A 20,109-nucleotide genomic window follows, 5' to 3' on the forward strand; every position below is an offset into this window, starting at 1 on the left:
AGCTGCTGAAAAGAGAACAGTTGAAGAGAATCTCTTCATGAACCATCCTTTTTATTATTATTGATGCAATTTGGTTATTTGATGAGGACCTATAATGCACACGCAGACATTCTAAGCACCAAGACTATAAATACAGGAACAAAGGGCTGCTATATTTAGTATTCTCCACTTACAAGCATTTCTCTTTTTTCAGAGTCTGATCCAAACCAAACTCGTAATTCTGATAGGAATAGATGGAGGGATGAAAGGAGCATATGACTGCATAGAAATAAAATGAAAACAAACAAATACATGCTTCAACAGTGATTATTGCACCATTACTCTGATCTACTGCTGCTCAGATAAAGAGGCTAAATAAAAAGGCAAGAGAAGCCCCAGCTGATGCTGATACATGTATTGTAAACTGCTGCAGCTGAAACAGCAAGGAACATCTTCAGCAACATCCAAAGCTACGACAGGACAAATGGGGAAAAAAGGTACCAGCAGCAGCAAACACCGGGGTAAGACCACAGATCCTAACCTTAGTTAGCTTTACACAAACGAGTAACTAACAACAACAGACACAGAACACTGAGATACCACTCAAAACATCAGTCTGCTGGACAGCATTTGGGAAACGCCACCTTCATTGTCAAGGGAATTCATAGTGATATTTGCTTTGTATTTCTTCTAACCAGAAATTGGATCCAGGTCAGACTCCACGTAATTTAGAATAAAAGAACCTAAAGGCTAACCAACAGGATTGTGTCTGATTCTCTGTGTGTTCATAGCAAGTTAGCTCAGGAGTTCAGAAGAATCCAATTGACTCTCAATTTTCAAGTCCCGTTGATAACATAAGGGACCAGCCAACATTTTCTTTCACCATCTCATTACCACCACTGCCCATTATGTTCACAACTTGCCAAACTGAAGGAGCTTAAAATAAACCCCAAAGATCTGAAGGGGCAAAGAAGGAATGAAATATTTCTAAGATCTGCAACATCTGCCAAAAAACCTCTGCTTTTTCATATAAGTGGTTTGCTGCATTGCTAATACCGACATTGAAAATACTTTCTTTAATAGTTTATTAACACAGATTACAACAGAAATAAGTACAAAAACATCTTTACGACATCTTCTTATAAAAGGCTTTTTATGTTCCCTTTTTCATGCTGCTGTTTGGAAAGGCTTAGATAGCTTATTAATTGTAACATCAAGGGATGGCATCTACCCAATCTCTTAGAATATTTTAATCACACAGATGCTTTCATGATATCTTCATTTTTTTCCTTACCCCACTCCTCTTTTCTATTCTTACAGGCCTCTGAGCAGTTCACATTGTCCAGCAACCAGAACGTCACATTCCAATTTTTAACATGATGCTAGATGTTCTAACAAGATGCTAGAAATTAATTATTTTCATGTGGTGACACGTACAGCAGATGCTGTATAACTGCAAGTACAACAGATCCTGCTCTGAACACCCCATATTCTGAGCAGACAAGACAGTTTAGAAAAAGGGAAAGCAGGGAACTGGAGTGGTTCTACAAAGGTTACAGAAAGCCAGTGGGTACCCTCACTTCTAAATCACCATCATGAACCACTACATTCCCCTGCTCTCGTAAAGAAGAGAACACTAACAAGGTTAAACGATTGCATTTTTGTAATAGGATAATAATACCTGACTTTAAAAATGAGATGGAAAATAATGCTTTATAAGGTCATTTAAAAAAAAAAAACCAGTACTATTAGAAGACCATTCCGAGATATCAGTCATTTTCCTACTTTAGAGCCTACCAAATAGAGATATTTCTGCTCCACAAAATATGAAACAGTCTGTAATCCTCAATTTTGCTGGAGATGCCAATGCTCATGTGTGGCTTGTCTGAAGAGATTTTGTTTATTTTTTAAAATACAGAGCATGCTGTCAGGGCTGTAGTACAGCCTGGCTCAGTGGAAACCCATTAAAACCACTTTGCTGGGCAGATGGTGTCAAAGAGTCAGAAGCACAGAACAGAATCCCACTGTGCACAAGTGTTCAGTATGCACGAAATCATCTCCTATCAGACAATGCTGCAGGGACAGCCAGCCACAAAGGAGAGAGCAGAGCACAGGAAAGTCAGGGTAGGCTCACAACCCAGAAATATGGAACATGATATGGAACAAGGATGAGGAACCCCATGTGAGCAAGGGCAGACCTATGCAGAGCACCAGATGGGGCTTTAAAAACAACACACTGCTTTTACTCCCTGAAGGTGTAACTAGTCTTTGTCACTAAGAGGGACAGCACAACTCAAAGACTAGAATAAGATTTTGAAAAGTGTCCACTACATTTTGGACCCCCATCTTTCACACCCTGATTCACAGGACTGCTGAGCAGTTGGCATTTCAGTAGAACTTCTAAGAGTGGGTACAAAGGAACTCATCAGAGATGTCTAGAAATGGCCTTGCCACAGCAGAATTAGAAGATGACAAAGCTTGGTAAGTCACGTATCAGACGTGCACTAACGCAGCAGTACATTGTAAGGCTCCTTCTGCATCTGTTCCTTCTCCACTCTTCTAGAGAAGGTAGGGCACGTGTTTTCAGATGAGTGGCTAATCCTGTAGGTCAGCATAGCACCTAACAAAGCCCCTAACTTGGGGTTAAACAGATCCTAAACAGAGTGAAAATGAGCGTGAAGGTATTCGCTGTACTCTGCACCACGTGTGGCAATAAACTCCCAGTGTGTGTGCACCTCTTGCCTCTGCTGGGCACAATCAGCTGCTCAGTTCTGCCCCAAGTCCTGTACTGTGGACCACATGAAGATATCCTTCCTCATCTTCAGAGCTACAGACTTGTGGACCTGAGCAAACTAGAACCTATTTTTGTTTCTGAGAACAAGTAAGGATGACAGGAGTGTAACTGCAGGTACTTGGTGTATTTACAGTTATACAGAACAGTATTTCCAGTTTTGCAGAGCTGGACAGTTCTTCCAGCAGTAGCTCAAACCACAATCCACAGAAACAGCACCAAGCCCTCGTTCAAAGCAGGAAAACCTGCCAATACACCCCACTGCTAGCAGCAAAGTAGCAAGTTAAATGTAGGAATTTGACATACACAGAAAAGAAAACTAACTACCCCATGTGTACAAGCTAATTAAAATTAACCAAGCAAGGCTGATTACATTAGGACAGAGATGCAACACTAAAGGATAAATACAGATATTTCAAATATCAGCAGATGCAAATCACCATTATTTTCATGAAGACAAGTAGAATGAGTCACCATGGCTCAGCAGAAAATGGAGGATATAATTATGTGCTAATCCAGAATCTTTGGTGAGTGGATTGAAGACTAAGTGGGATTGTTTTCTTTCCTATATTGTGGGATGGATCAATATTCAGACACACCAGTGACTAGTTACCTCTGCCAGCTTTGGGTTCCTCCTCTTGCACGATGAATTTACACAATGTATACTGAAGACATAAAACCGCACTTTTAAAAATAGAAATAAAAAGCAAGTGATGTTGAGGGCCCACAAAATCCAAGGTTCTGAGACCATTCAGCATTAGATGACACTAAACTCAGCGTTAGATGAGACTAAACCCTGTGACTCGGAGGATTTTTTTTAGCATGCAGGACATGCAGACTCATCTGTGTGATAATCTGGACATCTGCCTTGCTCCTCAGCAAGAGATCTGCAGACTGTCTGCTCAACAGTCTGCCTCTCTTGAAAGCAAACAGATCAAAAGACAAGATGTAGAGCATCCTGGTTCAGCTGGAGAGGAACCTCTGTTGCTCCTTAGTCTGTCTCAAAGCCGTATCCCCCAAGGGTAAAGAGTGTGTTGACACCTTTGCACACCTCTGCTTGGAGTGCTTGTTATTATTCCCCCTGCTGCTTTTTCAGACATAGCTGGCTAACTCATTTCTTTTGTGCTTTTCCTAGGAGCTACATTATTCAATATCCTTCCCCCTTCTCACAGTTTAGAATCTACATGGTCATTTTCAGATGTGGGTCTGGTTTGCTTACGAATCATTACCACAGCAAATTTTTGAAGCACCTTAGCCAAAACAAATCTTACTGGCACTGTGGAAGAGTCTTTATTTGCAAATAAGACCCCAAAATACTACACAAACCAAATCAATTCGAAGTAACTTTAAAAACAGAGCCAGATGGGCCTGTGAGAAGGTGAAGTGACTACAGGAGGAGGAAAGAAGCCTTCTATTTTGTAAATCTGGGGAAATGTGGCAACACTGATTGAATCCCAGTGGATTCAACACTGAATCCACTACCAACCTTTTATACTCTGTATAAGAAACAAAAATGCATTTTGCCGAACCACTGCCAGGGAGACAATTGCCTGCAACACAGAAAACTCCCTCAAGAAACCTTTCTGGAAACCTTGATTAAAAAAACCCAACAGTGAGGGTGTGAGAACAAACAAACATCCTCTGTGTGTGGAAGGAAGCCTCTGAGGCAGTTAATTGACCCCGGAGCCCAGATGCCATTAAGTGACTGGCAGGCTATTCCTGCCCTGCTTCACTGAGCCACTGCTCAGTGTTGATTTAAGTCAACCTCTGCTGTAGTGGATTAGAAACACTCACACCAGCAGTGCCTGTGTCTGAAGCACCGAGGCAACACCAAACAGCTCACAGCAACACTTCCAACTACCACAGTTAGTCTCACTACAGTGGTTTTTCTCAGCCCTTTCAAGGAAAAGAGCCATCATTCTGAGAGAAATCCAGACCATCTTACACAGAGCCCTGGTTTTGGTATTGTCACAAAGGTCTTTGTTTACAACCAAACACAAACTGGGATGCAGTCTGAAAGCAGCCTTGTTACTTCTATTTCCTCCCCTCGGTTTTTTCTAGCTTGCACGCAGAAGGTTTCTGGCACTGGTTTCACAACACTGCTCAGATGTTCTATGAATCACCACTGGTGTGTGGGCTACACACTGAAAAACACCACTCCAGAAAACTGTCTACTCTGAATTAAAGCCTACTAAAGGCAATGAAATCCCCTCTACTGACTGCGGTGGGCTCAGATCACACCCACTGCGGATCAATAGATGGATGTAACTCCTTCTGTCACAGAGCTGTAGTTACACCATCCTCTGGGTCAAGTTTAAGTCACAATACCAAAGCAGAAGATGGAAGTTTGCATGGATACCACACAGGCTGTACTTGGGAAGATGAAGAGTTTCAATCCCTTGGCTCTGTGAGGCCATCACCAACACCTTACACTGGAATTAAGTCTATTCAATAAAAGAAGAAATCATAGACGTGAACAAGCCAATCCTCATTGTACAGTTAACTGTGGCCACACTTCACCCCCAGGGTGGGGTAGCCTAACATCCTCAAATATGTACTTTAAAACCGCTCATGATAATTGGTGTTATCTACACGTCTCAGAACTACTTAAAATCCACTTCATTTGGAGCTGCCATTAATAATGCAGCAGGCAACATTACAAAGACTGGTGAAAACCAAGTAATTTAATGTGCCACTTTATAAACCAAACTTGTGATGAATCTCAGCTGCCTCTTCAGCTTTCCCACAATCAGTCTGTCTCGAGTCATGTTTATGTATCCTAGGACCCGTGAGAGACTGCCACCAGACTTGGCATCCACAACCACCTCAGGAGCTTGATCTAATGTGAATGCAGCATGAAAAATCAGATTATCTTTTGATTCTCTCCTTTATTAAATAAAACTGATCTTTATTGAATAAAGCTGCTTTTATTAATATCTAAAACATTGGTTGGTGTCACAGAGCCTGCCAGTCCTAAGGAACTAATAAAAGAAAAGACAGAAGTAAAAAATGAGAACATTACAGGGAAATACTAGAAACCAAATCACATTAAGCCAGTATTGCAGCTGAAAAATAAAACATGGGTCTAGCTGAATGTTTTGTTTAGTCTGAATTGGTTTTTTTACTGAAAGAAAGGGAATCAGAATGGGGCTTTTGCCTCAAGTACTCTGTGGCAAGAAACACAGCAAGCGCAAAAAAGTGCAAGTTATTTTCCCCTTCCCTTGTCTCAAACAACTTCAAGTTCAATGCAGCTGGGACAAAGCACAAAAACTTTGGTTTTAAAGAGACTGCTTGAACCTTAAGCTAGAAAGATTTAATTTATTTTGGGGGTTTTATAGAAAACTTTCGGGGTTTGCCTGCAGGCAGAGCTTACAGGAAATAGTGACCACATCTGTACTTTATGCCCACCTAAAAGCAGCAACCACCACATTTTCTATACAGATCAGCTGCACAGCTGGGGCAACAGCTGCCTATGATGGGTCTGTCCACAAGCAACACCAGCACTGTTACTTTGAGAAAAGGAATGTGTGCCTCATCATCACAATCAAAATCTGTCACCATGAACTGTAATTCAACCCTGAACTCCTGTCTAGCCACCACCAAGACGGAGGGGGGAAAGGAATACATCTCTTAACTCAAATAAAACAATCTTTGATTTTAATCCCGTATACAGAATTATATCCCATTACTGAGATACTACCACTGTTCTAGAGGCATGAACTCCAAAGCAAGTAGTGCTGAAATGCAGTCGTTGCACTCCTCAGCTTTTCATTTTCCACGTTCCTAAGTCCACTTCAATGCCAGCAAAGACCTGCACATCAAGATCTCTGGGAATGGCCCACAGCCTTCTGGCAGCTGAGGGGTTCTTTGTACACCACTACCCCCACGATGCCAGGGAATGCACGAGTGACTTCCTACAGAACTGGAACTCACAAAGATACAATACACTACAATTCTAAGTGAAGGGCAATGTGGACAAAATGACATATTCTGATACCAGCAGAATTGCACAGAAAAAGGCAAAGATGGAGCTTGTCCACAATGAGACAAAAAAATCTACAGTATAAGACACAGTGGAAATCAAGAGGGTTCAAAGAACACTACAACATGGATAATTCCAAAGGAAACAGGAGCAAGAGCAGTTTCAAGCCAAATATGCAAATATTCCTCTCCTATAGTGTAACCAAAACTAGACATTTGGGGGTTTGGTTTCCCTGTTTCCCCACGCTCACTTGCTGTAATAGATTTGCATCACTGCACATGTGCTCTGCACATCTCTGGCTATGGGGAACACCCTGAGGGGATACAAGGAAATCCTGCCTAATATGCTTGCCAAGCCTCCATTTCAATAAAATTGAGAGAAAAAGAAAATCAAACCAGCAGCTCTATGGCCTGAGATGTCATTAGAGAGCAACTTGCAGGAAATTTCTGCCCAGGATGACAGAGAAGAACACAAAATGCTCAGCAGAACACAAGCAGGAAAAAAGTCACTGAATTATTTACTTGGGTTTTTACTGTCAACCTAAACTTGAAATTTGAAATCAATGAAATCTGGTTTTATCTGATGATATTCATAATGAAAAAGGCTCCTCAATCTTTAGTCTCACAATATACATCTCAAAAGTATTTAGCATCTTAAGGGAGATGCTGGTTTCATTCTGGACTTAAGCCAAGCATGGAACCTGGAGCCCAAATAAAGTATTGAAGTTTTTACTCTACTCCAGTGGAGCTGATGACTTTCCATTTAAACAAGGGAACAAAACGTCCACGTTATTGTGCCTCTTGTATACAGTCTGTTTTCATTAACATCAGTGGGACCTGGTTATTTTTCGACTGAAGATTTCCCAATAACTTCTTTTCACCCTTGCTAACAAACAGCAAAATGCTGAACTGACTGAGGGTAGGCATTGGCCCCTTAGGACTGACTTAAGAAAACTCTGCTGAAGACAAAGCTGTGAAATACAAGTGCCCCAGAACTCCACTTACAGAGCCTTATCGCCTCTGCCCTTATACACAGATATATGATTAGACTGACAGTGCATTAACACACATGGATTATATCATCACTGACAAGCTGGCCTGGTAGGAACTTTAGCTCATTACTGGAAACAACAATTCATTTCTCAGGCTGGAGCTCTGCATTTTACGAGATAAAAGCAAAGCAAAATCACAATGGTATTCTCAAGTCTTCAACATTATTACCTGAAAGATTTGGAACTGTGCAGTACAAGGTGTGTTGCCATGGTTCTGAGTAATCAGCAGCAGCCTTATACACAACAGACAGCTGATTGCTGTTGCATGTTAAAAGCTTTTGTATCTCTTTAGGAAAACTTTGTCATCGTGTCATAAATGAGAGAGTTTTTCTATTAGCAGCAGAAAAGCATCAAAGAAACATGCCCTGTAGCAGTAATCATGCCTGATTTATTTTTTGTCTGTTTATCTTACTACGTGGAGGGGGGTGGGAATCAACCTTTTACACTGTCAAGTTCATACTATAAATCTCAGGAACACTCTGGTCTTTTCAGTGTGCTAAGGCATAGCAGTGCAGACGGAGTCTGCTAGCAAAGGAAAAATAAACAATTGCATTAAAGATAGATATCTGTATCACTGAACAGCAGAGTCCTGGCAATCACACAGTAGCAGTGTCTTGGGTATCTGAAGTGTAAGATCAATAGCACAGCTAGGACCAGTAACTCTGGTGGGATCTCGTGTGTCTGGTTTCATGGAATCACAGGATTCTTTAGGCTGGAAAGATTCCCGGGACTGTCGAGTGCCACTGCTAACCCAGCACTGCCACATACACCCCGACCGTGTCCTCAGGCACCACATCTCCACCCCTCTTAAATCCCTCCAGGGATGGGGACTCCACCACTTCCTGGGCAGCTGTGCCAGGGCTTGACAACCCTTTTGGTGAGGCAAGTTTTCCTAATACGTCTTTCGAAAGACATGTAAGTAACATTTAAGAATAAAATCACATATGAACGCTGTAATTGCTGAGTTGGCAATAAAAGAAATGCTGTATTCTGTAAAACTGAAATGCCACTTTTTCCAATCCTGGAACAAGCTGCAATCTCAGTCCAACACTATGTTAATGCAGTGTTAAGGCAGCAAACTGAAACACAGCAAAAGCCAAGGGAATGAAGAAGTTAATTCTCTTACTGCTCTGTTAGCCTACCCGAAGTACTGATGATATTGGTTATAATAAAATACATCATTTACAACCTAGCTGGGCAATCACAAGCTACCAGTGTGCAATGTGAATGAAGCAATCTCTTGAAAAGACTCTGACTTCTAATCCCTGCTGCTAATGCATTTCCATTTGCAACTTTAGAACAGGACTTATGTAGGCACTGCATTTAGGGAACATTTGAGAAGACTTATAATTTTGTTCCTTTCTTTCTTTACCTGTTCTAAGGAAAAAAGGAGGAGGAGGGAATTTGATACAGGGAACCACCACAGAAATACACAGCTCTGTATTTTGCCTTCTGTCAGTAAGTTCAGTTCTGGATAAAAACTAATTAGTAAAAATAACTCACGTAATAAAAAGAAAAGTGCTGATCTCTGAAAGTGTAAAAAGGTGTTAAGAATAACTAATACCTTTTTTTGAAAGGGATATTTATAAGCAGGACTCTTTAATAGTATGTTTGCAAAATCACAGATTAAATGCATATGCTCTTTTTCCCCTCTGAAGACTAAACCACGTGAAAACTTTGTTTTCCTGCCAAAATGTAACTGCTGATGCACAGCATCTGCTCGGTAGAAATGTATATTTCTCCTAATTTATATTTCACAGGAATGCTCGAAATCATCTAAATTAAGTATTGCAGAAATGCATTCACCTTTTGGCTGAGGCCATCGATGAACACTTCTAAGTTCCAAGGAAGCTTTAAATGCACACAAAAATATGTGCACTGTCTGTGTGCTGGTTTTCTGATTCGAACTGCAAACAAGCTCGAGGGCTCCAAGAAGGAATCACTGAGTTGTCTGAAGTGATGCCATCAGGACGTTCAAACTCCATTCAGCATGCAGGATATCAGAGACCTGCTACAGCATCTCATCAAAGCTTTTAAATGTTTCACTAAGTACCTGTTTCTCTGGTCCAGTAAAACCAGGTTGCCAGTCAGTCTGAGACACAGGATTTTTAATCTGAAAAACGGCACAGAAGATAACGGTGGGGGGCAGCCAACTCCAACAGCTTGGACCTCTGGGGACTTCAAATTTCTGTATCACAAACTCTTAGTAATCCAAAACTGAGCTATCAGCTAAGCTCAGCAGCAGCATCTACTACCTGACCCAAAGTACAGTAAGGAAGTAACAAATGCCTCAGTAACTGGAGACTGTTTGTCGTAGTCGACCAAGGAAAGATCCTTGCACTCAGGATTTCCCATCACATCATCTGTGTTTCTGACTAGCACATGGCTCCCCCCAAGCCTTTCCGGCTTGAACTGTGGGTATCAACACTCAAGGCATTACAGAGAGAGAGACAAAGGCTGGCTATGCAAAATCAGAAACAAGATGCAGTGAAACAGAAGAGATTGAGACTTACCTTTGGAAAAAACTGCTGCCAGGCTCAAGAGGAGAGGTGACAACAGATGCCCCATATTGCTAATCCCAGAAGCACACATCCTAGGGTTTGTGGAGCACTTAAGGCTCAGTTTCACAGACTTTGTAGTCAAAATAGGAATCGGTCAGCTGGAGAGGCTACATTTTCAGAAAAGGTCATCTGGAAAGCGCAAAAGGCATCTCCTTCGGAGAGAAGACTTCTTCAGCTTTAACCCTCCCCCTTCCTCCCTCCTTTCTTCGAAACAGATGATGCCGTGAAAGAAAACCCCTCTCCTCGCAATAAATGAAAAGGAATCAGCTTTGATTCAGATGTCGGTGCGGAGCCGCAGCTGCCCGAGGCAGGAGAGCAGCCCCGTGCCCGGCACCCCCGTGTCCGTGCCGGGCGCTGCGCAGGGCCGGGGGCTCGGGGGCAGCGCTGCCGCTGCCGGCGCCGCTGGGATGCGCTTCACGCGGGCAGCGCCCGCATCCCGGCGGAACAGCACGGCAGCTCCCCGGGCGTCACCAAAGTTTTCCTTTAGGTGATGCTGATCAGCCCTGAAATCATCCACACAGGCAGGGCTTGGTGTTGCGCGCTCTTTCTTTCTTTTTTTTTTTAAGTTCTCGATTTCCTCATTGACTTGTTTGACTTTCGGCACGAGAGGGAGATCACGGGGAGAAGGTCACGGCCAGCGAGGCGCTCAGGGCTGCCGGGGCCGGCGGCGGCGGCCGGCGCGCACCTCCCGCCCCCGCGGCCCGGCCCGCCCGCCCGCGCCGGCCCCGCCACATCCTGGGGCTGCCCGAGGGACCGGCTCCAGCCGCCACCGCCGCCGAGAACAACAACACAGCACCGGGAAACAAATAAATAAATAACGCCGGTCCAAGCCCCGCCTCAGCCCCGGCGGCCCGGCAGCCCCAATCCCCGGGCAGCGGGGCGCGGAGCGGGGCGGAGCGGGGATGCGCGCACCGGCCCCCCGTGCCCGGCCCTGCCCGGCTCCTGCCCGGCTCCTGCCCGGCCCTGCCCGGCCCCCGCCTGGCCCCCACTGCCCAGCCCTGCCCAGCTCCTGCCCGGCCGCTGTCCGGTCCCCCCGGGCGCGGCCGGAGGTGGCAGCGGCGCCGGTCCCGGGGGCTGCACCCCGGCTCATCCTCGGCGGGCTGGGCAGGGCACAGGGCAGGGCACAGGGCAGGGCACAGGGCAGGGCAGGGCACAGGGCAGGGCACAGGGCAGGACAGGGCACAGGGCAGGACAGGGCAGGCCGCAGCGCAGGGCAGAGGCGGCTCCGGGCGTGCGGGCAGGCAGAGCATCCCTGCGGCCGCAGGCGGCTGCTCCAGCAGCATCCCAGAGCCGCTCGCACGGACGCGCAGCAGCCTCCCTCCTGCCGGCACCCAAACACCGCATCCCTGCGGCTGCCGGGAGGGATGCGCTGGCTTGAGTGTGCTGCTGCACGTTGCGAGCCTTTGGCTCCTTCCCTCATCCCAATTTGTCGTGTTTTCAGCTCTCCCCAAGCCACTGCAACAGTAGTAAGCCAAATCAAGTGTGGTGCCGGCGGAATACGGAAATAATGTGAAGGGTGCGTAATGGAATACTCCGTACATACTGCAAAATCAGCAGCAAAAATACCTACATTTCGTCTACAATAGTGTTCAGAAGTGCTGGGGGGAAATAACTGACCTCAGGTTTCCATTACAGAAGGTATCAATACTAACCCAAACATTTGGTCAAGCTTAATAATGAGATTTGTATTATCCTTGGCAGACAGAATTGAAGCAAAATGCAATTTACCACAGCCCAAACAAAACAAAACCAAAAAAAAAAAAAAGCTACAAGAATCTATAGTCATTTTCTTCCTTTGTGGAGTACTTGTTTGGGAGCAATAAAAACATTCGTCTGTATATTAACATCCACAACACTGAAGCTGTAAATAGTCTATCAAAATAAACTTTGCACACTTTCTGTTTGCCAACACTGAGAAGTACATGATTACCCATGCAGTGAGAAAAGGCTGCATTTTGTGTGGTGGTGTGAATTCATTTTAGAAGTTCATGTCAGCTTTGGAAGGATTCCCAGATCCTGAGATGTTCCCCAGAGCTGAAATGAAGCACACCTCTAGAACTGCCTTGTACTGCAAACACAAATGTACCAGCTCAGAATATCCCCTACCTGACAGAAGATAAATACCTGTTATTGACAGATGCTGTGGCCAAAACCTTGCAGTGTTGTACACCATAGAAGAATTATTATTAAATAACACTCTGTCCCAGACAAAACAGTCGTGCTCTGGAGGAGGAAGTCAGTGTTCAGCTTCATTCAGTGGCAGGGTGGAATGTGCTAGGATAGCATTCCAGTTAATCTGTGTTCTGGTGAAAAAGCTCCAGAAAGAAGTCTATGCAAAGTATGAAAAGTGCAAAGGAAGAGCTTTGTCTCCGGATACAGGTGTGGGCAGTGTTGTTACCAAAGTAATTGAAGAAAAAAATATATTGGACTAATAAGAAAACCAAGCCAAGATTCTCTTTTCTTCTTACTTCTACTTTCTGCCTCTATGCTTTTACATTCAGTTATTTTGTGCACCATTTGGAGATGTTTTGTGCACAGGCTTTTAAGGCCTTTCGGTCATTCAGGGTAAGTAGAATGAAAGAAGGGCAGAAGTTCTTACAGAAATGCAGAGTGAGAGAGAGTTTTAATGCCAGTCATATTATGTATGCAAATTTAGGGTCTTTCCCTTCTCTTCACATTCTGCAACATGGTTGTTGAAACAATAGACTTGGAAGCACTTATTTCATTTTTCAGCCCAAATATGGAAGCTGTGGAACCTAGGATCCTTCATCTAGGATGCTGCTACTCACTGAACAGATTAATTTTTTACTTTGCTCTTATGAGAGGAAAAAAAATTAATCTAAGCTATTAGTTTTTCCTTAATGTTTTTTAAAGTAATTCTGAAAGGTCACTAACTAATTATTAAATTTTATGCATCAATACCCTTCCCCTCCAAAGCACTCTGCAGACGTTTTACTTTTAGTAGGTAGTAATGGATACAAGATTTTGTCAACATCATCCTCCTCATCTTCCCCTATCCTGTTATCCCCACAAACCAGATTTGGGTCTCGAGTCTTTCTCAAAGCCAAGTGACACTTGAATTAACTGTTGTCTTCAGTCCTTTCAGAGATGAGCAAATGCATCCGTTTCTTGCCCTACCAGAAATAATCTTCCTTTTGGTTTGGTGGGCATTTTACTGCAGTACCAGTGGAAGGCTAGGCCACTTGTCAAATTTCCCCCTGCAGAGTGGGTGTCCCAGTTCCAGTCTGTGCCTACGAGTGCAGGTGACAGCACATCAGCTGTGCAAACTCTGTCCTGGCCAACGCTTCTGTGATGAAATCCTTTCCTGTGCACTGCTCATGGAAATCACAGCAATTCATACAACTCAGTAATGAGAAAACATCTTCCTGTTTCATTAGCAATATGTTATTTTGGCAAGTATGCCTCATCTTTTCTGGGTAATTAACACAACTAATTGTGAAGGAAGAGCTGGCATTAGGAAAACACAGGAGAGAGTGGAGAGACCTGAATCCCCACAACCTAATGGAAAACGTAGAAAACTGATTAATCCACACCCAACAAGGTAATGAAGAGATCCGTCCTCACCCTGAGACTTCTTGGTTCGCCTGCAATGGGATACATCAACTGATATATGCAATACACCTTATGTCATTAAAACTGCTAATTGTTCTAAACAGTTTATCAATTCCCATTTTTGTTTGAGGTTGGGTTGATTTAGGCAGTAATGCTCCCTCTTTGACAGGCTAAAAGCACAGGTCTGGGGGAAACCCCACTGACATGGCAAAGAACTGCAGACATGGGGAAGACTGGAGCCAGGTACATGAGCAAAAATGTTTCTCTGCCCAAAACTTCACATTTAGATATATAGAGAGATATAGATATAGATCCAGCTATAGATCCAGATATAGATATATCAATAAATAAATTTATAGATAAAAAGACATGGAAATACAGAATATGTTGAGTGATCTGAAAGCAAACAATTCATTCCAAAAGCCAGTTGCATTTAACAATTGTCTCTCAGTGCCCACAGACCTGGAAGAGCCGGGCATATTATTGAGTCTTTTAACCTGAGCAGTTACACATTTTTCTCCAAAAATATTTTTCACTTTCAATTAAGCTCTGAGGGAAAAATCCTTGTGCTGCTGAAGTCATTGATTTTTACAGAGACAGATTTTTAGTCCTATTTTTTTTCTCCTTCTCTTGGGATTGCACAGAGGGCATTGAAATGGATTATCTGGGTTTGTAACTGCACAACATTCGAAGAGAGGAGCAATTAGAGTCATAGATTCAGAAGATGAAAAGGCATCAGCATGATCAGCTTGACCTCCCAGCAATTTTATACAATTTAATGTGTTGTCTTCAAAACATTTAGCAGTGGTGAGGCAGCAGGTGTACTGTGACTGCCATTTAGAACGCACAACATAAGCTGTTCCATTATTATTTTGTGTTTCTCTTTTTTCCTCATCACATCTATCTGTGATCTTTTCTCTGAGCTTGTGTAATGCAGAGTCTGGGGAAGGGACTTCCTTTGGGTACATGTGTACCCTACGTCTTGGCCAGCTGCACCACACTCACAGCTGAGTGTCTTTGTGATGTTCCCACAGAAATACTCTGAAAATCAAAACAGCATAATGGGAGATGCCACAAAGACCACACTGAGTCACACGCTTCAGTTTCCTTTTCATTTCTGCATCTTACTCTTTTTTGACATTAACCAGCACTTAGGTTTTTGTTTCAGTGACAGCAGGATGAAGCATTAAATCTTTGTTAATTTGTTTAAAACTAATTCTCATCTGTTCACTCAAACCACATAGGAAAATAAAAAATGAAATCACTTGATTTCCTTATAATGCTTCTGTTTTATCAGAAAAGCAGAGTCAGTGACAAATCTTGCCCAGGCTGAAACCAAGATCTATTTGACAGCTTGTATTTCTGCTGTCCATGGCAGTGCCCCTCCAGTGCTATCCCCCTAAGTGATCAAACACTGACCTCAGTGGGAACAGCATTCCTACAGCACTGCTTTATGGTGCTGGCCTTGCTGTCAGTTCACAGCAGCTGAAACAGGAGATGATGTCAGCCAGAATTTCCACTCTCCTTTATTTGTTTCCAATGAAAACTCAGAAATATCTCAGTTCCAAGTGAGTTCTAAAAATGACAAAGGACCTTATCACAACACAGCTAGGCTCTTATCAGCCAAATCAGCAGCACTCTAATAGGCAATGGTGTATCTAAGGGGACTTTTTTGTTTGAATTAATGAACTAATATATTAGCCTGCTTCACCTGACAGTAGGATTTTAAAAGCTGATTTGGCTGCAAGTTACTGTACTCATATCACAATAAATGCAATGATTTATAAGGACCAAATCACACAAGATGCAGAGGCCAGCTCAAATAAAAGTTCAATAAATAAAAAAACCAATATGTGTGCACCTCAGGGAAAAACCACTGTAAGAAGAAATGTTTATATATGGTGAGGAAATGAACAGATACTAAAGTACCAATACCTGCCAAGCTACCACAGGCAGATTCAAGTGGCTGGAATGTAAATGTTCACGGGCAGCATGTCCAGTTGGAAACCTGATAACATTCCCAGTGGAGCAGTTGGAAACTGACTGGTTTGTAGGAGCAGATAATGTGAAATAGCAGAACAGAGGATCAGACCATGCCTGAGCTGAGATGTAACTGAAGACATGTTGATGTGATACAAGCAAGTAAGGCAACCCCCATTTAAAATTACTCTGGAGATACGAAAACATTTGCCTGCATGTACTACCAGCTTTCTTTTCTGGAAAACCAAGACAGAGATTCCTTAATTCATCATTTAGACCTTCACTTTCAATATGAAAAAGTACTGAAAATATAGCAATTCTATCAACAGGATTAAAAACGCAACTTTTATGCTTAATCAACTGACATTTTTAGTAGAAGGGTCATTAAATACACTAATTATAATTTGTAACACAATTCCGTGAGTAGAGGTGTGATCTTCAGTAGGTAGAATTTTTTTCTGAGAACCAGTTGTTGTTCTGTGCTCAACATCTCTTGGAAACAAGGAGCCCAGTGCTGCAAAAGCCTCACAGGGAGAGCATTTTAGTGCCCCACACTGATTACTGTAACCTGGATCCAAAGGTATGGACTTTCCAAGCCCCCATGGAACACGAGTAGAGCAGTTACAGGATGACTGTAGGTTAGTCTGAAATACACAAAGAAACAACACAGCCCAAGAATTTGGGAGGAATGACAAAGCCAAAGAGCCAAGGAATAGTGCCTCTCAATAGTTTGTGATCTTTCATAAACGTCTCTCTGTAAACACATATGGTGCCTACTCGTGTGTATACGTTAGACCGTAAAGCAGTCGCCTGTTTGGCAGCACCAATATTCCCGAAATTCACAGGAAAATGGGCTCGTTGCTGCCACAAACCCAACCGTGTTTGTCACCAGACGCCTGCTACTGATGGAGTGCCAGTGACCCCTAGTGCTGTAGTTACTCACTGAGGCTCCAGACATCATCGGAGAGCCCTGACAGGAAAGCACAACCTATTGTCTCCTCACCATGAAACAAAAATTGGCATCTGAACTAAATATGTATTATAAATATATCAATTATACTGGAATAAATGACAGCCAGAAGAAGATGAGGGAACAGCAAACCAAGAGCATTGGAAGAAAAAGCAAAGCTTCCAGTTTTTAAAGTTTTCCATTTCTAGGTATCAAAGAATAGTTAGCAGAGTCCCTTAAAGCACACTGACTGATTGCCTTGCTTAATTTGGTTTCAGAAAGAATGGGATTACTTAAATTAGCTAATCATACAGAAAATATTTGTTTGTTTCCCCTCTTGGATCTCTCTTGGCTACTGAATATTTGTTGTTGCCCAAAATATTGGCTGTTTTTCTGAAATATTTTGTCTGCATGCTGAATTCTGTGTATTTTAGATCTCACTGTGTATTAAGGGCTGGTCTATAAAGTGTACATCTAGTCGATTTTTAATGGAGGATAAATGATTGTTATGTCTGATGAAGTCTGTTATTTGCTTATAGGTAATACCCAACAGTAACGTGATTATTACATTTTTTGCTATTATATCCATGTTGTAATGCTATTAGAGGTTAATAATTTAATGACTCTTTATAAACTATTTATGAATGGAAGACCCAGTGTGGCAAAAGGAGTAGTTATATAGAGCCAAATTCAAACCTACTGTAAAGGACAGTGAACCTTTTAACTCCAAATCCAGATTTGCTAACTCCATTGCAGAGTGGTAAGAGGCAGAAAATCAGACACTTCAAGAGGAAACATCTTTGCAATACAGAACCTTGTAAGATTTAAAAGTAATTTCCATAAAGACATTTTAAATTAAACAGTTCCTCATTTTGCCTTTTCCTGTGGGTTTTTTGGTGGTTTGGGGGGTGTTTAAGATGTCTAGTACAGCCCATATACCTCTTCCTGTCTGGCTTCACTTACATTGGAAATACCAGAGGTAACCAGGGCAGGCAGGTTCCACAAAAGGTCTCAAAGAAGTTACAGTGACACTTGTGTGTAAGTTTAACATCTTTACAGCAAAGCTGTACATACCCTCTCCAAAGTGTTGGTCAGCACTGAGGGTCTAAAAGTCACTGAAAGCAATTAAAGTGTCTGCCAACTGATTACTGAACCACAGCTCCTGAGGTGCATTCAGTTCCACTCGTTCTCCAGGCATCTTAGCCACTATTTTTTACACAGAAAATGCTTGATCAGCAATGGGGAATAAACCGGAGGCAGAAGAATTCATGACATGTACAATGCACATATTTACTTTTCAAGATTTCCTCAAAGCAGGCAGAAATTGCATGCAGTTCAACTCCAGTCACACTGAAATTTTTGCCTTTTTTTCCAAAGCCCTCATTCTTATCACAGATGGGAGAGCATATGGTAGGAAGCCCTTACACTGTATTGCAAACAGCTTCCACATTATAGTAGATTTCATATTGAAACTGCAGAGTCAGTAAATGGGAGAAGGCAACGGAAGATATCCAGAATATTTTAACCTTCTCACTATAAACACTGGCTGTCCTTTCAGTTGGAGCTGCTGGAGAGGAAATTGGGGAGGGGAAAATTACCCTAGCTCCATGAATGTGTGACAAAAAAAAAACCCCAAACCAACAACTCTGAAAACAAGATCCTGTGAAAAAGAAACAAATTTGCATGCAAAATTGGAAAGCTGAGGGATTAGAACCTGCAATAAATGTACAGTAGCAAAGCTGAAAGAAAAAATAAAGGGAGAGAATAAGATGGTTTGGGAGATTAGGAATAAGATTGATTTTTTATTTCTTTTTATGGATTAATTTTAAACCAGGTTTACCAGGAACTACCTATTTAAATTCCACTGAAGGGAGCTGCTGGCCTTTGGTCCCACAGCACTGCTGCTGTAATTATCTGTCCCCAGGCCTCAGAAGAGGCACAAGTTTGTTGGTTGTTACATTTGTTTTGTGAATAAAACTACACTGCAAACCCAAGAACCCACCAAAACCCATGTGGAGGAAATGAAAGTCTGGATTTCTCTTTCAGTTTCTCCCAGGAAAATGGGATGTAAACGTTTAAAGCCATAGCACTGAGTTGAGAGTGCACTCCAGTGTGACACAGAGCGAGTGCTGCCACCGGGGCTGCTGAGAGCACAGGCGGGGGGAAGAGCCCCACTCCCACTTCTGCAGCCACCAGCACACACGGTAATGCCACGCCAGCACATCAGGGAAGGAACCTGACCCCCCGTCCTCCAAAACAGTCTGCTTGCATCATTCCCCAGGACAAAAACCCACACAGGATGAAAGTCTTTCCCAGAGCCACTTTTTCCTATATAAACAAGAATTTTCCAAATAATCCATTAGATATCAATCAATAGATATCTTATTGGAAGCAGTTTGTTGTTTGTAAGTAGAGGCCTTCCTGCATCAGCCATTCAGCTGAAGTGCAGTAGAGAGAACACGGAATATTCATTCCCTGGGCTGAGCAATGTTGATCCTACCCCAGACTCGGATCTGCATATTCCCTTCCTACACTTAGCCGGTGTTTTCACGATCTGGGCTGTCACCCAGGCTGTTACTCATGCACTTGCACAGAGGCCTGGAAACTGTAACATTGGCTGTCATGCTAACTACAAAAAAACCTAAAAAAAATTTGCCACTAGCTCTGAACACTAGAAAGACAGGTATCAGAGTTATTATAAATACTTTTATATAAAAAGCTGAAGGAGTGGAAATAAAATATTGTCTTTCTGAAGTATTGTGTTTTCAGAAGTCGTAGTAGTATGAAGAAATTAGTTGGTGGGTTTTATGAGCGAGTTCTTTCATTACTTGGTTTTAAGCACTTCACCTGATTCTCATCTAACTCATGTTGGTACATATCATTAAACCATGGTTAACTTCAAAAGTCTGGCTTGTGATTGCACAGGGAGAAAAATGCAATCTCTTACATCTTTGAATGAGCATCAAAAGACTTTATTCAGCCAGGAGAATTGCCAAAAAAAGAGGGTTGCTGTTAATTGATCATCCTAAGTTTTTAAGAATACTTATGGATAGATCTTGTCACAGACTTTGTTTTCAAGGATCTCCAAAAATAAGCAAGGATTATCCCAGGATTAGAGCAAATGTAATCGTTATCTCAAATCACATAAATCTAGATTTAACACTGAATTACATAACTGGCAACATGCAGTAAACATCGAGATCTTGCCCAAGCAGGTCTGGAATGATCTTCAATGACAATGTA

General features: G+C 42.6%; 1 protein-coding gene across 1 annotated transcript in view; it reads right to left on the minus strand.

The window, feature by feature from the left end:
* Positions 1-11,068, minus strand: part of TMEM132D (transmembrane protein 132D) — a 207,199-nt gene extending 196,131 nt beyond the window's left edge. The window contains exon 1 of the mRNA XM_042034985.1: positions 10,317-11,068. Within this exon, the coding sequence (XP_041890919.1) occupies positions 10,317-10,395 (79 nt within the window). The 5' untranslated portion in view covers positions 10,396-11,068. The remainder of the gene's footprint in view (positions 1-10,316) is intronic.
* Positions 11,069-20,109: the final 9,041 nt, after the last annotated feature.

Source organism: Corvus kubaryi, unplaced genomic scaffold, assembly GCF_017639235.1.
Source record: "Corvus kubaryi isolate FWS band 111438036 unplaced genomic scaffold, C.kubaryi_AGA036_p1.0 37382, whole genome shotgun sequence".
Classification (NCBI taxonomy): domain Eukaryota; kingdom Metazoa; phylum Chordata; class Aves; order Passeriformes; family Corvidae; genus Corvus; species Corvus kubaryi.